Source organism: Salvelinus fontinalis, chromosome 26 (assembly GCF_029448725.1).
Source record: "Salvelinus fontinalis isolate EN_2023a chromosome 26, ASM2944872v1, whole genome shotgun sequence".
NCBI lineage: Eukaryota > Metazoa > Chordata > Actinopteri > Salmoniformes > Salmonidae > Salvelinus > Salvelinus fontinalis.
Genome location: NC_074690.1, coordinates 7,224,563 through 7,250,319, shown reverse-complemented (window position 1 = coordinate 7,250,319; position 25,757 = coordinate 7,224,563). Strand labels below are relative to the sequence as shown.

The 25,757-nt window shown below is 42.8% G+C and overlaps 1 protein-coding gene across 2 annotated transcripts in view; it reads left to right on the top strand.

The window, feature by feature from the left end:
- Positions 1 to 14,428: 14,428 nt before the first annotated feature.
- zgc:171422 (uncharacterized protein LOC100001353 homolog) overlaps positions 14,429 to 25,757 on the top strand; it is a 21,576-nt gene continuing 10,247 nt past the window's right edge. The window contains exons 1-4 of one of the 2 annotated variants that reach the window (XM_055882451.1): positions 14,429 to 14,599; positions 19,821 to 20,023; positions 23,181 to 23,273; positions 23,957 to 24,052. In XM_055882451.1, the coding sequence (XP_055738426.1) occupies positions 14,596 to 14,599; positions 19,821 to 20,023; positions 23,181 to 23,273; positions 23,957 to 24,052 (396 nt within the window). In that variant the 5' untranslated portion in view covers positions 14,429 to 14,595. Of the gene's footprint in view, positions 14,600 to 19,817; positions 20,024 to 23,180; positions 23,274 to 23,956; positions 24,053 to 25,757 lie in introns of both variants that reach the window. The other variant, XM_055882450.1, reaches the window with a different exon arrangement.

Genomic DNA, 25,757 nt, shown 5'->3' with positions numbered 1-25,757 from the left:
CTATAGGCCTACCCATGGTAACTATAGGCCTACCCATGGTAACTATTTACCTACCCATGATAACTAGAGACCTACCCATGATAACTATAGACCTACCCATGGTAACTGTAGGCCTACCCATGTGGTAACTATAGACCTACCCATGGTAACTATAGGCCTACCCATGGTAACTATAGACCTACCCATGGTAACTATAGACCTACCCATGGTAACTATAGACCTACCCATGGTAACTATAGACCTACCCATGGTAACTATAGGCCTATCCATGGTAACTATAGGCCTACCCATGGTAACTATAGGCCTACCCATGGTAACTATAGGCCTACCCATGGTAACTATAGGCCTACCCATGGTAACTATAGGCCTACCCATGTGGTAACTACATACCTACCCATGGTAACTATAGGACTACCCATGGTAACTATATACCTACCCATGGTAACTATAGGCCTACCCATGGTAACTATAGGCCTACCCATGGTAACTGTAGGACTACCCATGGTAACTATATATCTACCCATGGTAACTATATACCTACCCATGGTAATTATATACCTACCCATGGTAACTATAGACCTACCCATGGTAACTATAGGACTACCCATGGTAACTATACACCTACCCATGGTAACTATAGACCTACCCATGGTAACTATAGGCCTACCCATGGTAACTATAGGCCTACCCATGGTAACTATTTACCTACCCATGATAACTAGAGACCTACCCATGATAACTATAGACCTACCCATGGTAACTGTAGGCCTACCCATGGTAACTGTAGGCCTACCCATGGTAATTATAGACCTACCCATGGTAACTGTAGGCCTACCTATGGTAACGACAGACCTACCCATGGTAACTATTTACCTACCTATGATAACTATAGACCTACCCATGTTAACTATATACCTACCCATGATAACTAGAGACCTACCCATGGTAACTATAGACCTACCCATGATAACTAGAGACCTACCCATGATAACTAGAGACCTACCCATGATAACTATATACCTACCCATGGTAATTATATACCTACCCATGGTAACTATATACCTACCCATGATAACTATAGACCTACCCATGGTAACTATATACCTACCCATGATAACTAGAGACCTACCCATGATAACTAGAGACCTACCCATGGTAACTATATACCTACCTATGATAACTATAGACCTACCCATGGTAACTATTTACCTACCCATGGTAACTGTAGGCCTACCTATGGTAACGACAGACCTACCCATGGTAACTATATACCTACCTATGATAACTATAGACCTACCCATGGTAACTATATACCTACCCATGATAACTAGAGACCTACCCATGGTAACTAGAGACCTACCCATGATAACTAGAGACCTACCCATGATAACTAGAGACCTACCCATGATAACTATATACCTACCCATGGTAATTATATACCTACCCATGGTAACTATATACCTACCCATGATAACTATAGACCTACCCATGGTAACTATATACCTACCCATGATAACTAGAGACCTACCCATGATAACTAGAGACCTACCCATGGTAACTATATACCTACCTATGATAACTATAGATCTATCCATGGTAACTATAGACCTACCCATGATAACTAGAGACCTACCCATGGTAACTATAGACCTACCCATGATAACTAGAGACCTACCCATGATAACTAGAGACCTACCCATGATAACTATATACCTACCCATGGTAATTATACACCTACCCATGGTAACTATAGACCTACCCATGATAACTATAGACCTACCCATGGTAACTATATACCTACCCATGGTAACTATAGACCTACCCATGGTAACTATACACCTACCCATGGTAACTATACACCTACCCATGGTAACTATAGACCTACCCATGGTAACTATAGACCTACCCATGGTAACTATACACCTACCCATGGTAACTATAGACCTACCCATGGTAACTATAGGCCTACCCATGGTAACTATAGACCTACCCATGGTAACTGTAGGCCTACCTATGGTAACGACAGACCTATCCATGGTAACTGTAGGCCTACCCATGGTAACTATATATACCTACCCATGGTAACTGTAGGCTTACCCATGGTAACTGTAGGCCTACCCATGGTAACTATAGACCTACCCATGGTAACTGTAGGCCTATCCATGGTAACTGTAGGCCTATCCATGGTAATTATAGACCTACCCATGGTAACTATAGACCTACCCATGGTAACTATAGACCTACCCATGGTAACTATACACCTACCCATGGTAACTATACACCTACCCATGGTAACTATAGACCTACCCATGGTAACTATAGACCTACCCATGGTAACTATATACCTACCCATGGTAACTGTAGGCCTACCCATGGTAACTATAGACCTACCCATGGTAACTGTAGGCCTACCCATGGTAACTACAGGTCTACCCATGGTAACTGTAGGCCTACCCATGGTAACTATAGACCTACCCATGGTAACTGTAGGCCTACCCATGGTAACTGTAGGCCTACCCATGGTAATTATAGACCTACCCATGGTAACTGTAGGCCTACCTATGGTAACGACAGACCTACCCATGGTAACTATAGACCTACCCATGGTAACTATAGACCTACCTATGGTAACTACAGGTCTACCCATGGTAACTGTAGGCCTACCTATGGTAACTGTAGGCCTACCTATGGTAACTATAGACCTACCCATGGTAACTATAGGTCTACCTATGGTAACTATACACCTACCCATGGTAACTATACACCTACCCATGGTAACTATAGACCTACCCATGGTAACTATAGACCTACCCATGGTAACTATATACCTACCCATGGTAACTGTAGGCCTACCCATGGTAACTATAGACCTACCCATGGTAACTGTAGGCCTACCCATGGTAACTACAGGTCTACCCATGGTAACTGTAGGCCTACCCATGGTAACTATAGACCTACCCATGGTAACTGTAGGCCTACCCATGGTAACTGTAGGCCTACCCATGGTAATTATAGACCTACCCATGGTAACTGTAGGCCTACCTATGGTAACGACAGACCTACCCATGGTAACTATAGACCTACCCATGGTAACTATAGACCTACCTATGGTAACTACAGGTCTACCCATGGTAACTGTAGGCCTACCTATGGTAACTGTAGGCCTACCTATGGTAACTATAGACCTACCCATGGTAACTATAGGTCTACCTATGGTAACGACAGGTCTACCCATGGTAACTACAGGTCTACCCATGGTAACTGAAGCCTACCTATGGTAACGACAGACCTACCCATGGTAACTATAGGCCTACCCATGGTAACTATAGGCCTACCCATGGTAACTATAGACCTACCCATGGTAACTGTAGGCCTACCTATGGTAACTACAGGTCTACCCATGGTAACTGTAGGCCTACCTATGGTAACTATAGACCTACCCATGGTAACTATAGGCCTACCCATGGTAACTATACACCTATCCATGGTAACTATATGCCTACCCATGGTAACTACAGGTCTACCCATGGTAACTATAGACCTACCCATGGTAACTATAGACCTACCTATGGTAGCTGTAGGCCTACCTATGGTAACTACAGGTCTACCCATGGTAACTGTAGGCCTACCTATGGTAACTACAGGTCTACCCATGGTAACTGTAGGTCTACCCATGGTAACTACAGGTCTACCCATGGTAGCTGTAGGCCTACCTATGGTAACTACAGGTCTACCCATGGTAACTATAGGTCTACCTATGGTAACTACAGGTCTACCCATGGTAACTATAGGCCTACCTATGGTAACTTCAGGTCTACCCATGGTAACTGTAGGCCTACCTATGGTAACTACAGGTCTACCCATGGTAACTGTAGGTCTACCCATGGTAACTACAGGTCTACCCATGGTAACTGTAGGCCTACCTATGAGAACTATTTGAATAACCTACCACTTCTCTCTGAATGGTCCCTCTCCCATTCCTCACGAGTCAAAGTAAACACACCATTATTTGGAGACAAAACACACTTCAGCGTGTCCTTATTTAGACGTCAACCTCTCCAGTTACATCCTGTTCATCTGATTCAGAGATTACCATGACAACCTCTCCAGTTACATCCTGTTCATCTGATTCAGAGATTACCATGACAACATCTCCAGTTACATCCTGTTCATCTGATTCAGAGATTACCATGACAACCTCTCCAGTTACATCCTGTTCATCTGATTCAGAGATTACCATGACAACCTCTCCAGTTACATCCTGTTCATCTGATTCAGAGATTACCATGACAACCTCTCCAGTTACATCCTGTTCATCTGATTCAGAGATTACCATGACAACCTCTCCAGTTACATCCTGTTCATCTGATTCCGAGATTACCATGACAACCTCTCCAGTTACATCCTGTTCATCTGATTCCGAGATTACCATGACAACCTCTCTAGTTACATCCTGTTCATCTGATTCCGAGATTACCATGACAACCTCTCCAGTTACATCCTGTTCATCTGATTCCGAGATTACCATGACAACATCTCCAGTTACATCCTGTTCATCTGATTCCGAGATTACCATGACAACCTCTCCAGTTACATCCTGTTCATCTGATTCCGAGATTACCATGACAACCTCTCCAGTTACATCCTGTTCATCTGATTCAGAGATTACCATGACAACATCTCCAGTTACATCCTGTTCATCTGATTCAGAGATTACCATGACAACCTCTCCAGGTACATCCTGTTCAGCTGATTCAGAGATTACCATGACAACCTCTCCAGTTACATCCTGTTCATCTGATTCCGAGATTACCATGACAACATCTCCAGTTACATCCTGTTCATCTGATTCAGAGATTACCATGACAACCTCTCCAGTTACATCCTGTTCATCTGATTCAGAGTTTACCATGACAACCTCTCCAGTTACATCCTGTTCATCTGATTCAGAGTTTACCAGGTTTAGAACCTGAGGCTCCTTTAAATGATCTGTACCATTCTGTTTAATGTCACTTTGTTGTCACTTAGCAATATAATGTCTCAATGTGTCAAAGCCACTTTTAAGGTTAAATCCATTTTTGGCTGTACATGAACTGGGCATGATTCTGAGTTGCATAGAAAAGTAACAGATTCCACATGGTTTTGACTATCTGGAGATAGAATGTATGTATCATTACTCGTTTACTGTTATTTGGTGATTTACAGAAACAAAACAGGGCTTTGGGTTCCTTTTGCTGTATGGCCCATTCCTTTACAGGTGAAGTCGGAGGTTTACATACGCTTAGGTTGGAGTCATTAAAACTCGTTTTTTCAACCACTCTAAAAATGTCTTGATAATTATCAAACGATAGTTTTGGCAAGTCGGTTAGGACATCTACTTTGTGCATGACACAAGTAATTTTTCCAACAATTGTTTGCAGAGAGATTATTTAACTTATAATTCACTCTATCACAATTCCAGTGGGTCAGAAGTTTACATACACTAAGTTGACTGTGCCATTAAACAGCTTGGAAAATTCCAGAAAATGATGTCATGGCTTTAGAAGCTTCTGATAGGCTAATTGACATCATTTGAGTCAAATGGAGGTGTACCTGTGGATGTATTTCAAGGCCTACCTTCAAACTCAGTGCCTCTTTGCTTGACATCATGGGAAAATCAAAGGAAATCAGCCAAGACCTCAGAAAACAAATGGTTCATCCTTGGGAGCAATTTCCAAACGCCTGAAGGTACCACGTTCAGCTAAACAAACAATAGTTCGCAAGTATAAACACCATGGGACCACGCAGCCGTCATACCGCTCAGGAAGGAGATGCGTTCTGTCTCCTAGAGATGAACGTACTTTGGTGCGAAAAGTGCAAATCAATCCCAGAACAACATCAAAGGACCTTGTGAAGATGCTGGAGGAAACAGGTACAAAAGTATCTATATCCACAGTAAAAATAGTCCTATACTGACATAACCTGAAAGGCCGCTCAGCAAGGAAGAAGCCACTGCTCCAAAACAGCCATAAAAAAGTCAGACTACGGTTTGCAACTGCACATGGGGACAAAGATCGTACTTTTTGGAGAAATTTCCTCTGGTCTGATGAAACAAAAATAGAACTGTTTGGCCATAATTGTAACGGTCGTCATAGTCGTTCTCCTCCTCAGACGAGGAGGAGCATGGATCGGACCAACACGCAGAGTGGGTAGTGCTCATGATAATTTATTAACTCGAAACTGAACACTTACAAATACAAAAAAACAACAAACGTGACAAAACCGAAAACAGTCCCGTGTGACACGAACACTGACACGAGATACAAACACCCACAAAACACACGTGAAACCCAGGCTGCCTAAGTATGATTCTCAATCAGGGACAACGATTGACAGCTGCCTCTGATTGAGAATCATACCCGGCCGAACACAAACATCCCAACATAGAAGATCACACATAGACAAACCCACGCAACTCACCCCCTGACCAACTAAATAAATACAAGACAAAAGAAAACAGGTCAGGAACGTGACAATAATGACCATCATTATGTTTGGAGGAAAAAGTGGGAGGCTTGCAAGCCGAAGAACACCATCACAACCGTGAAGCACGGGGGTGGCAGCATCATGTTGTGGGGGTGCTTTGCTGCAGGAGGGACTGGTGCACTTCACAAAATAGATGGCATTATGAGGAAAGAAAATTATGTGGATATATTGAAGCAACGTCTCAAGACATCAGTCAGGAAGTTAAAGCTTGGTCGCAAATGGGTCTTCCAAATGGACAACGACCCCAAGCATACTTCCAAAGTTGTGGCAAAATGGCTTAAGGACAACAAAGTCAAGGTATTGGAGTGGCCATTGGAGTGGCCATCACAAAGCCCTGACCTCAATCCTATAGAAAATTTGTGGGCAGAATTGAAAAAGCGTGTGCGAGCAAGGAGGTCTACAAACCTGACACAGTTACACCAGCTCTGTCAGGAGAAATGGGTCAAAAGTCACCCAACTTATTGTGGGAAGCTTGTGGAAGGCTACCCGAAAACATTTGACCCAAGTTAAACAATTTAAAGGCAATGCTACCAAATACTAATTGAGTGTATGTAAACTTCTGACCCACTGGGAATGTGATGAAAGAAATAAAAGCTGAAATAAATAATTCTCTCTACTATTATTCTGCCATTTCACATTCTTAAAATAAAGTGGTGATCCTAACTGACCTAAGACAATTTTTACTAGGATTAAATGTCAGGAATTGTGAAAAACTGAGTTTAAATGTATTTGGCTAAGGTGTATGTAAACTTCCCGACTTCAACTGTATATTTCACTGCATTTCTCCTCCCCAATTGGTGTTTTAATATAAATTAGTTCACTGTCTTTGACTGTGGAGCAATGACTTTGTACTGTCATCCTCACCTCCTATCTCATTACATATGGGCCTCAAAGGGTTGGTCAACTCAACCTGTTCCTCAACCTCATTAACACAAGACCTGTTCCTCAACCTCATTAACACAAGACCTGTTCCTCAACCTCATTAACACAAGACCTGTTCCTCAACCTCATTAACACAAGACCTGTTCCTCAACCTCATTAACAAGACATGTTCCTCAACCTCATTAACAAGACCTGTTCCTCAACCTCATTAACAAGACCTGTTCCTCAACCTCATTAACACAAGACCTGTTCCTCAACCTCATTAACACAAGACCTGTTCCTCAACCTCATTAACACAAGACCTGTTCCTCAACCTCATTAACACAAGACCTGTTCCTCAACCTCATTAACACAAGACCTGTTCCTCAACCTCATTAACACAAGACCTGTTCCTCAACCTCATTAACACAAGACCTGTTCCTCAACCTCATTAACACAAGACCTGTTCCTCAACCTCATTAACACAAGACCTGTTCCTCAACCTCATTAACACAAGCCCTGTTCCTCAACCTCATTAAAACAAGACCTGTTCCTCAACCTCATTAACACAAGACCTGTTCCTCAACCTCATTAACAAGACCTGTTCCTCAACCTCATTAACAAGACCTGTTCCTCAACCTCATTAACAAGACCTGTTCCTCAACCTCATTAACACAAGACCTGTTCCTCAACCTCATTAACAAGACCTGTTCCTCAACCTCAATAACACAAGACCTGTTCCTCAACCTCATTAACACAAGACCTGTTACTCAACCTCATTAACAAGACCTGTTCCTCAACCTCATTAACAAGACCTGTTCCTCAACCTCATTAACTAGACCTGTTCCTCAACCTCATTAACACAAGACCTGTTCCTCAACCTCATTAACAAGACCTGTTCCTCAACCTCATTAACACAAGACCTGTTCCTCAACCTCATTAACAAGACCTGTTCCTCAACCTCATTAACACAAGACCTGTTCCTCAACCTCATTAACACAAGACCTGTTCCTCAACCTCATTAACAAGACCTGTTCCTCAACCTCATTAACATAAGACCTGTTCCTCAACCTCATTAACAAGACCTGTTCCTCAACCTCATTAACAAGACCTGTTCCTCAACCTCATTAACAAGACCTGTTCCTCAACCTCATTAACACAAGACCTGTTCCTCAACCTCATTAACACAAGACCTGTTCCTCAACCTCATTAACAAGACCTGTTCCTCAACCTCATTAACACAAGACCTGTTCCTCAACCTCATTAACACAAGACCTGTTCCTCAACCTCATTAACACAAGACCTGTTCCTCAACCTCATTAACAAGACCTGTTCCTCAACCTCATTAACACAAGACCTGTTCCTCAACCTCATTAACTAGACCTGTTCCTCAACCTCATTAACAAGACCTGTTCCTCAACCTCATTAACAAGACCTGTTCCTCAACCTCATTAACACAAGACCTGTTCCTCAACCTCATTAACAAGACCTGTTCCTCAACCTCATTAACACAAGACCTGTTCCTCAACCTCATTAACAAGACCTGTTCCTCAACCTCATTAACAAGACCTGTTCCTCGACCTCATTAACAAGACCTGTTCCTCAACCTCATTAACAAGACCTGTTCCTCAACCTCATTAACAACACCTGTTCCTCAACCTCATTAACAATACCTGTTCCCCAACCTCATTAACAAGACCTGTTCCTCAACCTCATTAACAAGACCTGTTCCTCAACCTCATTAACAAGACCTGTTCCTCAACCTCATTAACACAAGACCTGTTCCTCAACCTCATTAACAAGACCTGTTCCTCAACCTCATTAACACAAGACCTGTTCCTCAACCTCATTAACACAATACCTGTTCCTCAACCTCATTAACACAAGACCTGCTCCTCAACCTCATTAACACAAGACCTGTTCCTCAACCTCATTAACACAAGACCTGTTCCTCAACCTCATTAACAAGACCTGTTCCTCAACCTCATTAACACAAGACCTGTTCCTCAACCTCATTAACACAAGACCTGTTCCTCAACCTCATTAACACAAGACCTGTTCCTCAACCTCATTAACAAGACCCGTTCCTCAACCTCATTAACACAAGACCTGTTCCTCAACCTCATTAACAAGACCTGTTCCTCCACCTCATTAACAAGACCTGTTCCTCAACCTCATTAACACAAGACCTGTTCCTCAACCTCATTAACAAGACCTGTTCCTCAACCTCATTAACACAAGACCTGTTCCTCAACCTCATTAACAAGACCTGTTCCTCAACCTCATTAACACAAGACCTGTTCCTCAACTTCATTAACACAAGACCTGTTCCTCAACCTCATTAACAAGACCTGTTCCTCAACCTCATTAACAAGACCTGTTCCTCAACCTCATTAACACAAGACCTGTTCCTCAACCTCATTAACACAAGACCTGTTCCTCAACCTCATTAACACAAGACCTGTTCCTCAACCTCATTAACACAAGACCTGTTCCTCAACCTCATTAACACAAGACCTGTTCCTCAACCTCATTAACACAAGACCTGTTCCTCAACCTCATTAACACAAGACCTGTTCCTCAACCTCATTAACACAAGACCTGTTCCTCAACCTCATTAACACAAGACCTGTTCCTCAACCTCATTAACACAAGACCTGTTCCTCAACCTCATTAACACAAGACCTGTTCCTCAACCTCATTAACACAAGACCTGTTCCTCAACCTCATTAACAAGACCTGTTCCTCAACCTCATTAACAAGACCTGTTCCTCAACCTCATTAACACAAGACCTGTGCCTCAACCTCATTAACTTTGAATGTTACTTCTATTCTTGGTCCAAATACTCGTAAGAGTTTTGAAACTACGATTAGTGACAATGGTTGTTCCGGACAAATTTTTGTCAACTTCCTCCAGCATGTGTTGCCATGGAAACGGCAATGTTTCATTATGCTGCATGACCACATGTATTGCCATGGAAACAGCTATGTTTCATTATGCTGCATGACAACATGTATTGTGTTAGGGCTGTCTCTCTCCTCATCCTCGGACGAGGAGAGGAGAGAAGGATCATCAGACCAAAATGCAGCTTTCGGGAAATAAGCCATCTTTTTATTTACAACGACGATGGCAACACGAAAAACAAAACACTTTCAAATATACAAAACAAGAAAACGACGTTGACGAAACCTGAACATAAACTTACATAACTAAACGTAAACTCACGGACAGGAAACAGACGACATCAAAATAAACGAACAGCCAAACAGTCCCGTATGGTACATACATTCGACGACACAGGAGACAATCACCCACAAACAAACAGTGAGAACACCCTACCTAAATATGACTCTTAATTAGAGGAGAACGCAAAACACCTGCCTCTAATTAAGAGCCATACCAGGCAACCAAAACCAACATAGAAACAGATAACATAGACTGCCCACCCAAAACACATGCCCTGACCTAAACACATACAAAAAACAACATAAAACAGGTCAGGACCGTTACATATTGCCATGGAAACAGCAATGTTTCATTATGTTGCATGACAGTGTGTATTGCTATGGAAACAGCATGATAATCCAAACATGTATTTTATTTTTTGCCCTTTTTTTGGGGCAATTCTTAAGTTTCTGGCGCCCCCCCAACATCACAACCACCTCATACAATTTATGTCTCAAATTTGGCGGTTCAACAGCATTTAAGATCTATGCCTTTATCAGTACAGTCATCTCCACAGTTAACTCAGTTACCACAGACAACAGCTGTACCCTGCTTTCATGCACCTGTACTGACCTCGCCTTCTGGATGATAGCAGTGGCTCGGGTGGTTGTTGTCCTTGATGATCTTTATGGCCTTCCTGTGACATCGGGTGCTGTAGGTGTCCTGGAGGGCAGGTAGTTTGCCCCCGGTGATGCATTGTGCAGACCTCACTACCCTCTGGAGAGCCTTACGGTTGTGGGCGGAGCAGTTGCCGTAGCAGACAGTGATACAGCCTGACAGGATGCTCTCGATTGTGCATCTGTAAAAGTTTGTGAGTGTTTTTGGTGACAAGCCGAATTTCTTCAGCCTCCTGAGGTTGAAGAGGCGCTGCTGCGCCTTCTTCACCACGCTGTCTGTGTGGATGGACCATTTCAGTTTGTCCGTGATGTGTACGCTGAGGAACTTAAAACTTTCCACCATCTCCACTACTGTCCAATCGATGTGGATAGGGGGGGGTGCTCCCTCTGCTGTTTCCTGAAGTCCACGATCATCTCCTTTGTTTTGTTGACATTGAGTGTGAGGTTATTTTCCTGACACCACACTCCGAGGCCCCTCACCTCCTCCCTGTAGGCCGTCTCGTCGTTGTTGGTAATCAAGCCTACCATTGTAGTGTCGTCCGCAAACGTGATGATTGAGTTGGAGGCGTGCATGGCCACGCAGTCATGAGTGAACAGGGAGTACAGGAGAGGGCTCAGAACACACCCTTGTGGGGCCCCAGTGTTGAGGATCAGCGGGGGGGAGATGTTGTTACCTACCCTCACCACCTGGGGGCGGCCCGTCAGGAAATCCAGTACCCAGTTGCACAGGGCGGGGTCGAGACCCAGGGTCTCGAGCTTGATGACGAGTTTGGAGGGTACTATGGTGTTAAATGCTGAGCTGTAGTCGATGAACAGCATTCTCACATAGGTATTCCTCCTGTCCAGATGGGTTAGGGCAGTGTGCAGTGTGGTTGCGATTGTGTCGTCTGTGGACCTATTGGGTCGGTAAGCAAATTGGAGTGGGTCTAGGGTGTCAGGTAGGGTGGAGGTGATATGGTCCTTGACTAGTCTCTCAAAGCACTTCATGATGACGGAAGTGAGTGCTACGGGGCCATACTCATTTAGCTCAGTTACCTTAGCTTTCTTGGGAACAGGAACAATGGTGGCCCTCTTGAAGCATGTGGGAACAGCAGACTGGGATAAGGATTGATTGAATATGTCCATAAACACACCCGCCAGCTGGTCTGCGCATGCTCCGAGGATGCGGCTGGGAATGCCGTCTGGGCCTGCAGCCTTGCGAGGGTTAACACGTTTAAGTGTTTTACTCACGTTGGCTGCAGTGAAGGAGAGGCCGCAGGTTTTGGTAGCGGGCCGTGTCAGTGGCACAGTGTTGTCAAAGCGAGCAAAGAAGTTGTTTAGTTTGTCTGGGAGCAAGACATCGTGGTCCGCGACGGGGCTGGTTTTCTTTTTGTAATCCGTGATTGACTGTAGACCCTGCCACATACCTCTCGTGTCTGAGCCGTTGAATTGCAACTCTACTTTGTCTCTATACTGACGCTTAGCTAGTTTGATTGCCTTGCGGAGGGAATAGCTACACTGTTTGTATTCGGTCATGTTTCCGGTCACCTTGCCCTGATTAAAATCAGTGGTTCGCGCTTTCAGTTTTGCACGAATGCTGCCATCAATCCACAGTTTCTGGTTGGGCAATGTTTTAATAGACGCTGTGGGTACAACATCACCGATGCACTTGCTAATAAACTCGCTCACCGAATCAGCGTATTCATCATCACTAGATCTACCCTTTACTACTCCTTCTAGTAACTCAGTACAGTTATCTCCACAGTTAAATATATGACCACAGACAAAGGCATCACTATCAGTAAGCACCTGATTAACACCAGTTTTCCAGCATAGACTCCACCACTGTACATAGCATCTTGCCTCACCACCTTACTATCCCTGCCTACTCCTTCCCCTAGCTGCATAACACCAGTACATAGGCCTGTAGCACCATTCTCATCTTTCCACAGCCACTTAAGCCGCCTGACACAAATCCTTTCTGGGTTTTTTGTAGCAGTTGGCCATTGCAGAATTTGGGCAACTTCCTTCCAAAATGCCTGATCAGTCTTTTCATTGTGCTGCGTAACATAATTAATTGAAGTAGCAGGATGATCATAGAGGTCTCTGTGTCCTCTCTTTCAGTATCTGACCACTCCCTGACCTAACCCTGCTGGCTCCTCCCTTCTTCCCCTGACCTAACCCTGCTGGCGCCTCCCTTCTCCCCCTGACCACTCCCTGACCTAACCCTGCTGGCTCCTCCCTTCTCCCCCTGACCTAACCCGGTTGCCTGCCCCCTCCAGTCCCTCCACCAATAGCAGACCTCTGTGACCAACTCCCCCGTACTCAGCTTTCTGGTATGTGTAGCCTTCCTCCTCCCAGTCTTCAGCATGGGTGTTGTCTCTCGCAGAGGTTCCTTAAGAACTCGGTAGAACTTGGGGAAGACTTCCATCTCCAGGTCACACTGACCTTCCAGGGTGATCCTGGTGCTGCTATGCCACCGTTCATTTTACCCTGTGAATATGGATATTTTCGGTTTTGCAAGAATTTTTCATGTACAGTGCTATATTTGTGCCATATAGTGTCCAGGAAACCCTCTTTAAGCTGTTTGACCCCAGTAAAAGGCCAGTAGCACTCCGTATTATTCAGAGCCCCATGAAATGACACCATATAAAGATTCTACAGACCCCCCAACTCCACTTTTACATTGGCACAAATAATATTTTTTTTCTTTATAATCCAATACGTAATACATATACAATGATTTGCATTGGGGGAATTAATTTGACCTTGGAACATGTTTTAAAACCCAAATTTAATGGAAATGTCACTTAAAAATGAACAAATAGTTATCATTGTTAATGTTTAGACAATTATTTTTCATACATTATGAATAAATACAGGTTAATTACACGTTTCTACTATTAGGGACTTTTATTTGAAAAATAATCAGAAATTCCATGATCCGGAAGTACTTTTTTAGTGTTGCTGACGAGACGCTGAGACAGAACGGACCCATAGAGAAGGATAGAGACTCTACTGGCCAAAAAGCTATTTTAGCATAGGAAGCGCTGTTGAGGGCTTCCACCATACTTCCTCAATACATTTTTAAGTGGTCAACTGGGTGGGGATTCCTATGGGTTGTAGCCTCAATGGGGCTGCCCATGCTGTCACAGACTCTATAATGGAACAGATATAAAGATAAGACCTCTAGCTATCTCTATACACGAACCAATCATTAAGGACTGTTTCCGGAAGTACGTTTGCGTCTCTTTTATAACCAACAAAGAAAACGCCAAAAATTGTGTTCTTGTGCTAACTAGCGTTTAAAAAATATATATAAATACAACGCTCATTTCAGTTTGTCTTTATAACAATCCGAAGTGTTAAGTTGCTTAGAGGTGTAACATGGGTATGTATTAGCTAAAGTCGTATATTTTGTTTGTAGCTTAGCTATTATGCTTCTATCTCTAGCTAACGTTAGCTATCTTGCTTCGGCCCTCCATTGCTGTTTTATCTAGATGTAGCCTAGCCCATATCAAATTGTACTCGTCACACTTCCCAACCATGCAGAGAGAATGAAAGTAGCGGAACAATATAAAGTAACACGTAATGCATACACAGTGAATGACAACTTGTCTTTACACGGGTAACCCGTTTTAACAGTGGCAGCCAACAGTATTTTTCAATGACAATGTGTTTTTGTGGCTTCGATCTTCCGTTTACACGAAGGTGTTCTGAGAAGCATATAGCTAATTAGCAGTCCACTCTATTTCTCGCTGATATGAAAGATGAAGGTCCTTATACTTCCAAAACCGTAACGTGTGTTCATGGACCCAAGGTGCTATTTATAGTTTCCCCAGATGTTCTGCTGCAGAAAATCCAAAATTGTCAAACCATTTCTAAATTCTTTTAAAAATGATCCTCTCCCCTATCTTTAAAATCAGATTTTATTGGTTGAATACACATGTTATTGTGGGTGTAGCGAAATGCTTGTGTTCCTGGCTCCAACAGTGCAGTAATATCTAACTAAATGCTTGTGTTCCTAGCTCCAACAGTGCAGTAGTATCTAACTAAATGCTTCTGTTCCTAGCTCCAACAGTGCAGTAGTATCTAACTAAATGCTTGTGTTCCTAGCTCCAACAGTGCAGTAGTATCTAAATAAATGCTTGTGTTCCTAGCTCCAACAGTGCAGTAATATCTAACTAAATGCTTGTGTTTCTAGCTCCAACAGTGCAGTAATATCTAACTAAATGCTTGTGTTCCTAGCTCCAACCGTGCAGTAATATCTAACAATACACACCTAAAAGAATGAAATAAAACCAACATTTGGATGAGCTCTGTCTGTGATGGGATGTATGTGGCTAGACTAATATATCTGAAGAATACGTGGATAAAAGTGTATATGTTGTATAGATATAGAGAGAGTGATCTATATATCAATAATTGAATGATGGACTTGACTGGAATACAGTATATACATATGAAATGGGTAAAAGAGTATGGAAATATTAGTGACCAGTGATTCCATGTCTATGTACATAGGGCAGCAGCCTCTATGGTGCAAGGTTGAGTAACCGGGTAATAGCTGGCTAGTGACAGTGAATAAGTTCAGGGCAGGGTACTAGGGTGGCTATTTAACAGCGATGGCCTTGAGCTAAAAGCTGTTTTTCAGTCTCTCGGTCCCAGCTTTAATGCACCTGTACTGACCTCGCCTTGTAGATGGTAGCGGGGCGAACAGGCCGTGACTCGGGTGGCTGAGGTCCTTGATGATCTTCTTGGACTTCCTCTGACACCGGGTGCGGTACGTGTCCTGGAGGGCAATGTGCTACCGGTGATGTTGGACTGACCCTCTTGAGGCGTACGTGGCCATGCAGTCATGGGTGAATAGGGAGTACAGGAGGGGACTAAGGATGCACCCTTGTGGGGCCCCTGTGTTGAGGATCAGTGTAGTGGAGGTGTTGTTGCCTACCTTCACCGCCTGGAGACGGCCTGTCAGGACTCAGGGCCCCAAGCTTAATGATGAGCTTGAACGGTACTGTGGTGTTGAATGCTGAGCTATAGTCAATGACCAGCATTCTTACATAGGTATTCCTCTTGTCCAGATGGGAAAGGGCAGTGTGGAGTGTGATTGAGATTGCGTCATCTGTGGCTCTGTTGGGGCGGGTCTAGGGGTTCCGGGATGATGTGAGCCATGACCAGCCTTTCAAAGCACTTTATGGTTACCGACGTGAGAGTGCTAAAGGGCGGTAATCATTTAGGCAGGTTACCTTCGTTTTCTTGGGCACAGGGACTATGGTGGTCTGCTTGAAACATGTTGGTATTAGGCCTGGTTTTCATAGCTGATTTTGAAAAGGCTTTTGATAAAGTACGACTGGAGTTTATGTATAAATGCCTAGAATATTTCAATTTTGGGGAATCTCTTATAAAATGGGTAAAAATTATGTATAGTAACCCTAGGTGTAAAATAGTAAATAATGGCTACATCTCAGAAAGTTTTAAACTATCTAGAGGAGTAAAACAAGGTTGTCCACTATCGGCATATGTATTTATTATTGCCATCGAAATATTAGCTGTTAATATTAATGTTTGATCTAATTTTAACGGATTAGAAATCCAGGGCCTAAAAACTAAGGTGTCATTGTACGCTGATGATTCATGTTTTCTTTTAAAACCACAACTAGAATCTCTCCACGGCCTCTTAGAGGATCTAGATACATTTGCTATCCTCTCTGGATTAAAACCAAATTATGATAAATGTACCATATTACGTATTGGATCACTAAAAAATACACATTTTACATTGCCATGTAGTTTACCAATTAAATGGTCTGACGGTGATGTGGACATACTCGGTATACAAATCCCAAAAGAAAGAAATGATCTCACTCCAATAAATTTTTATAGGAAGTTAGCAAAAATAGATAAGATCTTGCTACCATGGAAAGGAAAATACCTGTCTATTTGTGGGAAAATCACCCTGATTTAACTCTTTAATCATATCACAGTTTACCTATTTGCTTATGGTTTTGCCTACACCTAGTGACCTGCTTTTTAAATTATATGAACAAAAAATATTAAATTTTATTTGGAACGGCAAGCCAGATAAAATTTAAAAGGGCCTATTTATATAACGAATATGAATTCGGAGGGCAGAAATTATTAAATATTAAAGCATTAGACCTCTCACTAAAGGCATCAGTCATACAAAAGTTATACTTAAATCCAAACTGGTTCTCTAGTAGATTGGTACGAATGTCTCATCCTATGTTCAAGAAGGGCCTTTTTCCCTTTATTCAGATTACACCTGCTCACTTTCGGTTGCTTGAAAAGGAAATAATCTCCAAAATATCTTTATTTTTTAAACAAGCCTTAGAAAGTTGGTTGCAATTTCAGTTTAATCCACCTGAAAGGACGGAACAAATAGTACAACAAATCTTGTGGTTAAATTCAAATATAGTAATTGATAAAAAAACTGTATTTATCGAAGAAATGTTTAAAAAAGGTATAATTTTTGTGAATGATATCATAAATAGGACTGGTGGAGTAATGTCACACATGCAGCTAACACAGACATATGGAAATGTCTGCTCTACCCAAAATTACAACCAATTAATTGCAGCATTACCACAAAAATGGAAGAGGCAAGTAGAAGGGGATAAAAGTAAGGAACTTGTATGTCGGCCTTATATTAAAGAACATAAATGGTTAAAGAAAAGTGTGATAAATAAAAACATATACCAATTTCATTTAAGGACCAAAAAACTTACAGCTGTGCCATATAAATTGCAAAATAGTTGGGAAGAGATGTTCGATGTACCCATTCCATGGCACATGGTTTATGAATTGATACGCAAAACAACGCCGGATTCAAAACTTCGAATTTTTCAATTTAAATTATTGTACAAAATTCTTGCAACTAATAGAATGTTATATATATGGGGGATACAATCTTCCCAGCTCTGCAGATTCTGCTGTGAGGAGGCAGAGTCATTAGACCATTTATTTTGGTATTGTCCGCATGTAGCTCGTTTTTGGTCACAGGTCCAGGAATGGTTGAAGAATTGCAACATTTGCGTAGAACTAACGCTACAGATAGCAATACTGGGGGATTTGAAAAGCCATAGTCAATCAATCAATAATATAATTATTTTAGCAAAAATGTTTATTTTTAATTTACGATCCGTGGAAGCTATGAGAATAGGAAGATTCAAATCTTTTGTGAAGCATCACAGCACAGTTGAAAAATATATGGCAAATAAAAATCCGAAATGGATGATGTTGGAAGATAGATGGGAAAGGTTGAGTGGAGCTGAAGGGTGGGACTAATAACAAGATAAACAATGTAGGGCATACGGGATCTGTGAAATGTGTATAGGTGCGGAGCTATTGTGAAATAGCACAGTTACAAGTGGAAATCAAACTGGATGGACAACAGAAATAGAGGAAGGACTAAGAACAAACAAGAGAGAACTATTATAAAGTAGACTGTGTCTGTAAAATGTGTATAAGATGTATAAATTGAAGGTAAAAACAGAAATGTTTATCAGTTTACTCCAATTGGGGGATCGGTGGTAGGGTTTGCGGGGAATAATAATAAAGGTATACTCTTTAAAAAAAGTATGTATGTCTATGTAGGTATGTGTATGTATATATGTGTATATGTATGCATACGTGAATGGATATATATATTTGCCCCAAAAAATATGGGGGATTGGAAATGATGCAGACAATTACATTGGAAGCAACATTCTTTCCGCAATATTAAGCTGATCCACCCCCCCAATAAATAAAAAAAATAATAATAAAAAATAAAAATAAAAAAACATGTTGGTATTACAGACTTGGTCAGGGAGAGGATGAAAATGTCAGTGAAGACACTTGCCAGTTGGTCTGCACCTGCTCTGAGTACATGTCCTGGTAATCCGTCTGGCCCTGTGGCCTTGTGAATGTTGACCTGCTCGAAGGTCTTACTCACATCGGCTATGGAGAGTGTGATTACAGTTGTCCGGGAACTTGGTGCTCTCATGCATGCTTCAGTGTTTGCCTCGATGCGAACATGGAGGGCATTTAGCCAGTCTGGTAGGCTCGCGTCACTAGGTTTTCCTTTTGTAGTCCGTAATAGTTTGCAAGCCCTGCCATAATAGGATTCCACCTTGTTCCTATATTGTCATTTTGCCTGTTTGATGGCCCTGAGGAGGTCGTAGCGGGACTTGTATGCGTTCGTGTCCTCAGCCATAGCGTCAGGTTACACCCCAATTGCCCTGTGAGAGATAGGCCTGTCCTTTAGTGCGTACCTGGGGGTGTTAATCCAGGGGAAGCAGCTAACTGGGGACTGAGGTGGTTAACTCGGCAACGCTCTCGTCGGCGTCCCAGAACATTTGTCAGCGTTATCAAAACTGCAGCATAGTCTCCTCTTAGGAGGAACATTTCTCTATAGCGCGTGTAAAGGGGTACTTCCTTTTGTGAGCTTCTGCTTGTAAAAAGTGAAGCAGGAGTATAGAGTCATGATCTGATTTGCAGAAAGGGGGACGAAGGAGGGCCTTTCGCTTGCTTGTGGGTGGCTTATTTAGACAGTATGCCTCACTACTGTGACTCAACCTCTTCTCTCTACCTCCCTCTCCTCCTAGCAGAATCCCCCTTTCCTCTGCCCTCCCTGGGCCTGCTGGTCCCTCCTCTCCGGATGATGTCAGCAGTTATGTGGCAGGTGGTGCGCCAGGGCAACACAAAGCATTATGGGAAGCTGGAGGAGTTTGTGTCCATGGTAACGGAGGTGGTTCCAGATCTCCTGTCCAACAGACAGAGGTGGCTGCTCATCCTGGCTCTAAGAGGACGGGTAAGAGATTCCTAATCACTCAGGGATTTTGCTGCTGTTGAAATCCTTAGGCGTCCAAACAGTGTAAAAATAAATTATATATATTCAATGCATTCAGAAAGTATTCAGACCCCTTGACTTTTTCCACATTTTGTTACATTACATCCTTATTCTAAAATGTATCAAATGTAAAATGTCTACAAATGTATAATAAAAAAAGATCTTATTTACATAAGTATTCAGACCCTTTGCTATGAGACTTGAAATTGAGCTCAAGTGCTTCCTGTTTCCATTGATCATCCTTGAGATGTTTCTACAACTTGATTGGAGTCCACCTGTGGTAAATTCAATTGATTTGACATGATTTGGAAAGGCACACACCTGTCTATATAAGTTCCCACAATTGACAGTGCATTTCAGAGCAAAAACCAAGCCACGAGATCGAAGGAATTGTCCGTAGTGCTCAGAGACAGGATTGTGTCGAGGCACAGATCTGGGGAAGGGTACCAAAATAATATCTGCAGCATTGAAGGTCCTCAAGAACACAGTGGCCTCCATCATTCTATAATGGAAGAAGTGTGGAACCACCTAGAGCTGGCTGCCTGGCCAAACTGATAAAATGGGGGTAGAAGGGCCTTGGTCAGGGAGGTGACCAAGAACCCGATGGTCACTCTGACAGCTCTTGAGTTCCTCTGTGGCGATGGGCGAACCTTCCAGAAGGTCAACCATCTCTGCAACACTCTGCCAATCAGGCCTTTATGGTAGAGTGGCCAAACGGAAGCCACTCCTCAGTAAAAGACACATGACAGCCCGCTTGGAGTTTGCCAAAAAGCACCTAAAGGACTCTGAACATGAGAAACAAGATTCTCTGGTCTGATGAAACCAAGATTGAACTCTTTGGCCTGAACGCCAAGCGTCACGCCTGGAGGAAACCTGGCACCATCCCTACGGTGAAGCATGGTGGTGGCAGCATCATGCTGTGGGGATGTTTTTCAGTGGCAGGGACTGGGAGACTAGTCAGGATCGAGGGAAAGATGAATGGAGAAAAGTACAGAGATGAAAACCTGCTCCAAAACGCTCAGGACCTCAGACTGGGGCGAAGGTTCATCTTCCAACAGGACAACGACCTTAAGCGCACAGCCAAGACAACGCAGGAGGGGCTTCGGGACAAGTCTCTGAATGTCCTTGAGTAGCCCAGCCAGAGCCTGGACTTGAACCAGATCAAACATCTCTGGAGAGACCTGAAAATAGCTGTGCAGCGACGCTCCCCATCCAACCTGACAGAGCTTGAGAGGATCTGCAGAGAAGAATGGGAGAAACTCCAAATACAGGTGTACCAAGCTTGTAGCGTCATACCCAAGAAGACTCAAGGCTGTAATCACTACCAAAGGTGCTTCAACACAGTACTGAGTAAAACCTCTGAATACTTTGACATTTCTATTTAATTAATACATTTGCCAAAATTTCTAAACCTGTTTTTGCTTTGTCATTATTGGGTATTGTGTGTAGATTGATTTAGAAAATAATTTAATCCGTTGTAGAATAAGGCTGTAACATCATAACACAGTGGTTAAAGTCCAGGGGTCTGAATACTTTCCGACTGAATATATATTTATTTCAAAATTTAATTGTTGGGTTGGAAAAACTATTTCAGTGGAAACTTAAATGACTAAAACCCAGATACTAATAATTAAGGATCGGCGTTCCGTCAACGGGACAGTTGTAAATCATGGAGAGCGTTGTGTCAAGATCAGAGTTTAGAGAAACAACAAATCAGTACATATAAGTGTCTTATATTGGCTGAAAGCTTAAATTCTTGTTAATATAACTGCACTGTCCAATTTACAGTAGCTATTACTGCGAAAAAATGCCATGCTATTGTTTGAGTTGAGCGCCTAGCAACAAAACACTTTTTTTTTTTACCGAGATAGGTTTGATAAATTCACCTCTGAAGGTGAAATGTGTACTTAAATCAGAGCAAGATTTCAGAATGTATCATCCAAAGGGTCTCAGAGATAACATTAAGTGTCATTTTGTTAGGTGAAAAAGAATTTTATATCCTAAAAAGGTCCATATAGCATGCACGATCGGTTTTTATATTTCCACTCGTTCAATTTGCAAAGAAAGGAATCTGTGAATATCTCACTCTAAACGTTGTTTCACTGAGTCAAATCACGTTCGTATGTATTCCTCAGAGATCCTAGAAAGTATCCATACTTAACTATTTCATTAGGGGTGTAGTATATCCTATAGGACACCATATTTGGTCAGAGAGCGACGCCTTCATGGCCCGCTGACGTGGGCGGTCATCACTTGAACGACTGTCTTTGTCAAATAAGCACCAATCGGGGTCAAACAAAGCTAGCTAGATTACAATGAGCTGGGTTTTATGGGAGTATCCGGAAACCATGTATATGTCGTAAAATGTAGCTACTAACCTTTTCATTTTGGACAAAAATTATAAGGATATTCAGTTATGAAAACTGGTTATTTTTGCAAATGTTGAACTTATAATATGGATACTAATACTGGAAAAGCTAAATCAAAGTCCAAGATGCTGCCATCTTGTGGACACTATTGGAATTACAACCAGAGTAGAACTACGACCTTTCTCCTGCATTTCAAAGATGGTGGTAGAAAAAGACCGGTTGTTTTTTTGTATTTTCTTCTACCAGATCTATTGTGTTATATTCTCCTACATTCAATTCACATTTCCACAAACTTCAAAGTGTTTCCTTTCAAGTGGTACCAAGAATATGCATATCCTTGCTTCAGGGCCTGAGCTACAGGCAGTTAAGCATCAATTAATTTAAGCTCGACTTTGGGATCCTTAGTGGTAATTTCTACGACAACAGTAAATGTGTTTTGGTGTTCATATGACCGACCTATGTCGGACCAAACTTCAAATGCTAATGGGGAGTTGAAACTGCTTGTCAGAGAGGAAGAAGTGATCTTTCATCTCGACTTTGTTGTTGTGAGTGTCAGGGGGAGGGGCTTGGCGTCTGTGATTGGAGACTGCAGATGGGTTGAATGCACGTGGCAGGTGGTAACTGGTTGGTTCTCTTCTCAGGTGGTAACTGGTTGGTTCTCTTCTCAGGTGGTAACTGGTTGGTTCTCTTCTCAGGTGGTAACTGGTTGGTTCTCTTCTCAGGTGGTAACTGGTTGGTTCTCTTCTCAGGTGACTCTGGAATTGTTCCGATCTGGACATCCCGATGACCTCAAGGCTGTTGAAACACACCTGGATAGAATCACAGCATCTGGTCTGAAACAGGTGTGTTTAATCAACTGGGGAGATATTCTGACAAGCCCATTCTCTTGAACAGTAAGGGGCAGTTAAAACGAGTCCTAGACTAAAGCACTTTCTTCTTTTTTTCTTTTTTTTTTCTCCTATTTTCTCCCCAATTTTCGTGGTATCCAATCGCTAGTAATTACTATCTTGTCTCATCGCTACAACTCCCGTACGGGCTCGGGAGAGACGAAGGTCGAAAGCCATGCGTCCTCCGAAGCACAACCCAACCAAGCCGCACTGCTTCTTTAACACAGCGCGCCTCCAACCCGGAAGCCAGCCGCACCAATGTGTCGGAGGAAACACCGTGTACCTGGCCCCCTTGGTTAGCGCGCACTGCGCCCGGCCCGCCACAGGAGTCGCTGGAGCGCGATGAGACAAGGATATCCCTACCGGCCAAACCCTCCCTAACCCGGACGACGCTATGCCAATTGTGCGTCGCCCCACGGACCTCCCGGTCGCGGCCGGCTGCGAACCCAGAGACTCTGGTGGCGCAGCTAGCACTGCGATGCAGTGCCCTAGACCACTGCGCCACCCGGGAGGCCCGACTAAAGCACTTTCTAAGATAATTTTCTATTTGTTTGCTTTTTAGTCCAGGACTAGGCTGTCTCCAGGAAACCAACACTGTGTCCAGCTTGTGATGTTTGTCTGGACCCTTTGTGTTGCAGTCAAACGATGCCGCGATTGAATTTGCTGAATCCAACTTCCTGAAGCTGATCCAGAGCCTAGTGGAAGACCCAGATAGGAGGGAACACTTCTTCAAGGTATGATAGAGCCTAGTGGAAGACCCAGATAGAGTTTAGCAGCCTCGTGTACCCTCCTAACAGGGCTCCTAACCTCCATGATGGACTTCTCTTCTCAGATTATGAAGCTTCATGTTAGTGTTTTAATCTCAAGGCAGGATGCTGTTTTAAAGTATTGGAACAGTGATCAGACTCTCTTCCCTATAGTTGTTGGGTTTCACCCCAGGTGTCTTTAACTTCTTGCAGATTAGTGGGACGCTACCATCCCATTTCGACAATTTCCGGTGAAATTGCAGCGCCAAATTCTAATTAAATTACTATAAATATTAAACTTTCATGAAATCACAAGTGCAATACATCAAAATAAAGCTACACTTGTTGTTAATCCAGCTGCCATGTCAGATAAAAAAAATTTAAAAAAGGCTTTACGGCGAAAGCAAACCATGCGATTATCTGAGGACAGCGCCCAGCACACGTGCATAACAAATCATTTTCAACCAGGGAGTTGCGACACGAAAGTCAGAAATAGCGATATAATATATGTGTCACGCTCTGACCTTTATTTTATAATATATGCCTTACCTTTGATCTTCTGTTGGCACTCCAAAATGTCCCAGTTACATTACAAATGGTCCTTTTGTTCGATAAATTCCTTTATATCCATTAAAAACTCAGTTTAGCTGGCGCGCTTCAGTCAATAATCCACTCGGTTTCCCTCCTTCAAAATGCATACAAAATGAATCCCAAACATTACCAATAAACTTATCCAAACAAGTCAATCAACCCTTAGGTACCCTAATACGCAAATAAACAATAACATTTAAGACTGAGAATCGTTATTGTCTTTACTGGAGAAAAATACCAAAGAACGGGCTCATATTCACACGCTTGGAAACACTACAACCAAAATGGGAGCCACCTAGAAAGACTACAATTTCTGGCTCATTTTTCCAAAAACCAGCCTGAAACTCTTTCTATAGACTGTTGACATCTAGTGGAAGCCCTAGGAACTGCAATTGGGCACGATTTCACCCTATTATAAAAGTGCCAGCCACAAATCAGTGGTAGGATGAATATTTTTGTTGGGGTTGGTTTGTCCTCAGGGTTTTGCCTGCCATATCAGTTCTGTTATATTCACAGACATTATTTTAACAGTTTTAGAAACTTTAGAGTTTTCTATCCAAATCTACCAATTATATGCATATCATAGCTTCTGGGCCTCAGTAGCAGACAGTTTCCTTTGGGCACGCTTTTCATCCCGATGTCAAAATACCGCCCCCTATCCCAAAGAAGTTAAAGTATCATCTCTAACTAAGGTCCTAACTTTGACTCTGTCTGTCAGATGGTGTTCCCGGTGGAGTATGGTCCTAACTTTGACTCTGTCTGTCAGGTGGTGTTCCCGGTGGAGTATGGTCCTAACTTTGACTCTGTCTGTCAGGTGGTGTTCCCGGTGGAGTATGGTCCTAACTTTGACTCTGTCTGTCAGGTGGTGTTCCCGGTGGAGTATGGTCCTAACTTTGACTCTGTCTGTCAGGTGGTGTTCCCGGTGGAGTATGGTCCTAACTTTGACTCTGTCTGTCAGGTGGTGTTCCCGGTGGAGTATGGTCCTAACTTTGACTCTGTCTGTCAGGTGGTGTTCCCGGTGGAGTATGGTCCTAACTTTGACTCTGTCTGTCAGGTGGTGTTCCCGGTGGAGTATGGTCCTAACTTTGACTCTGTCTGTCAG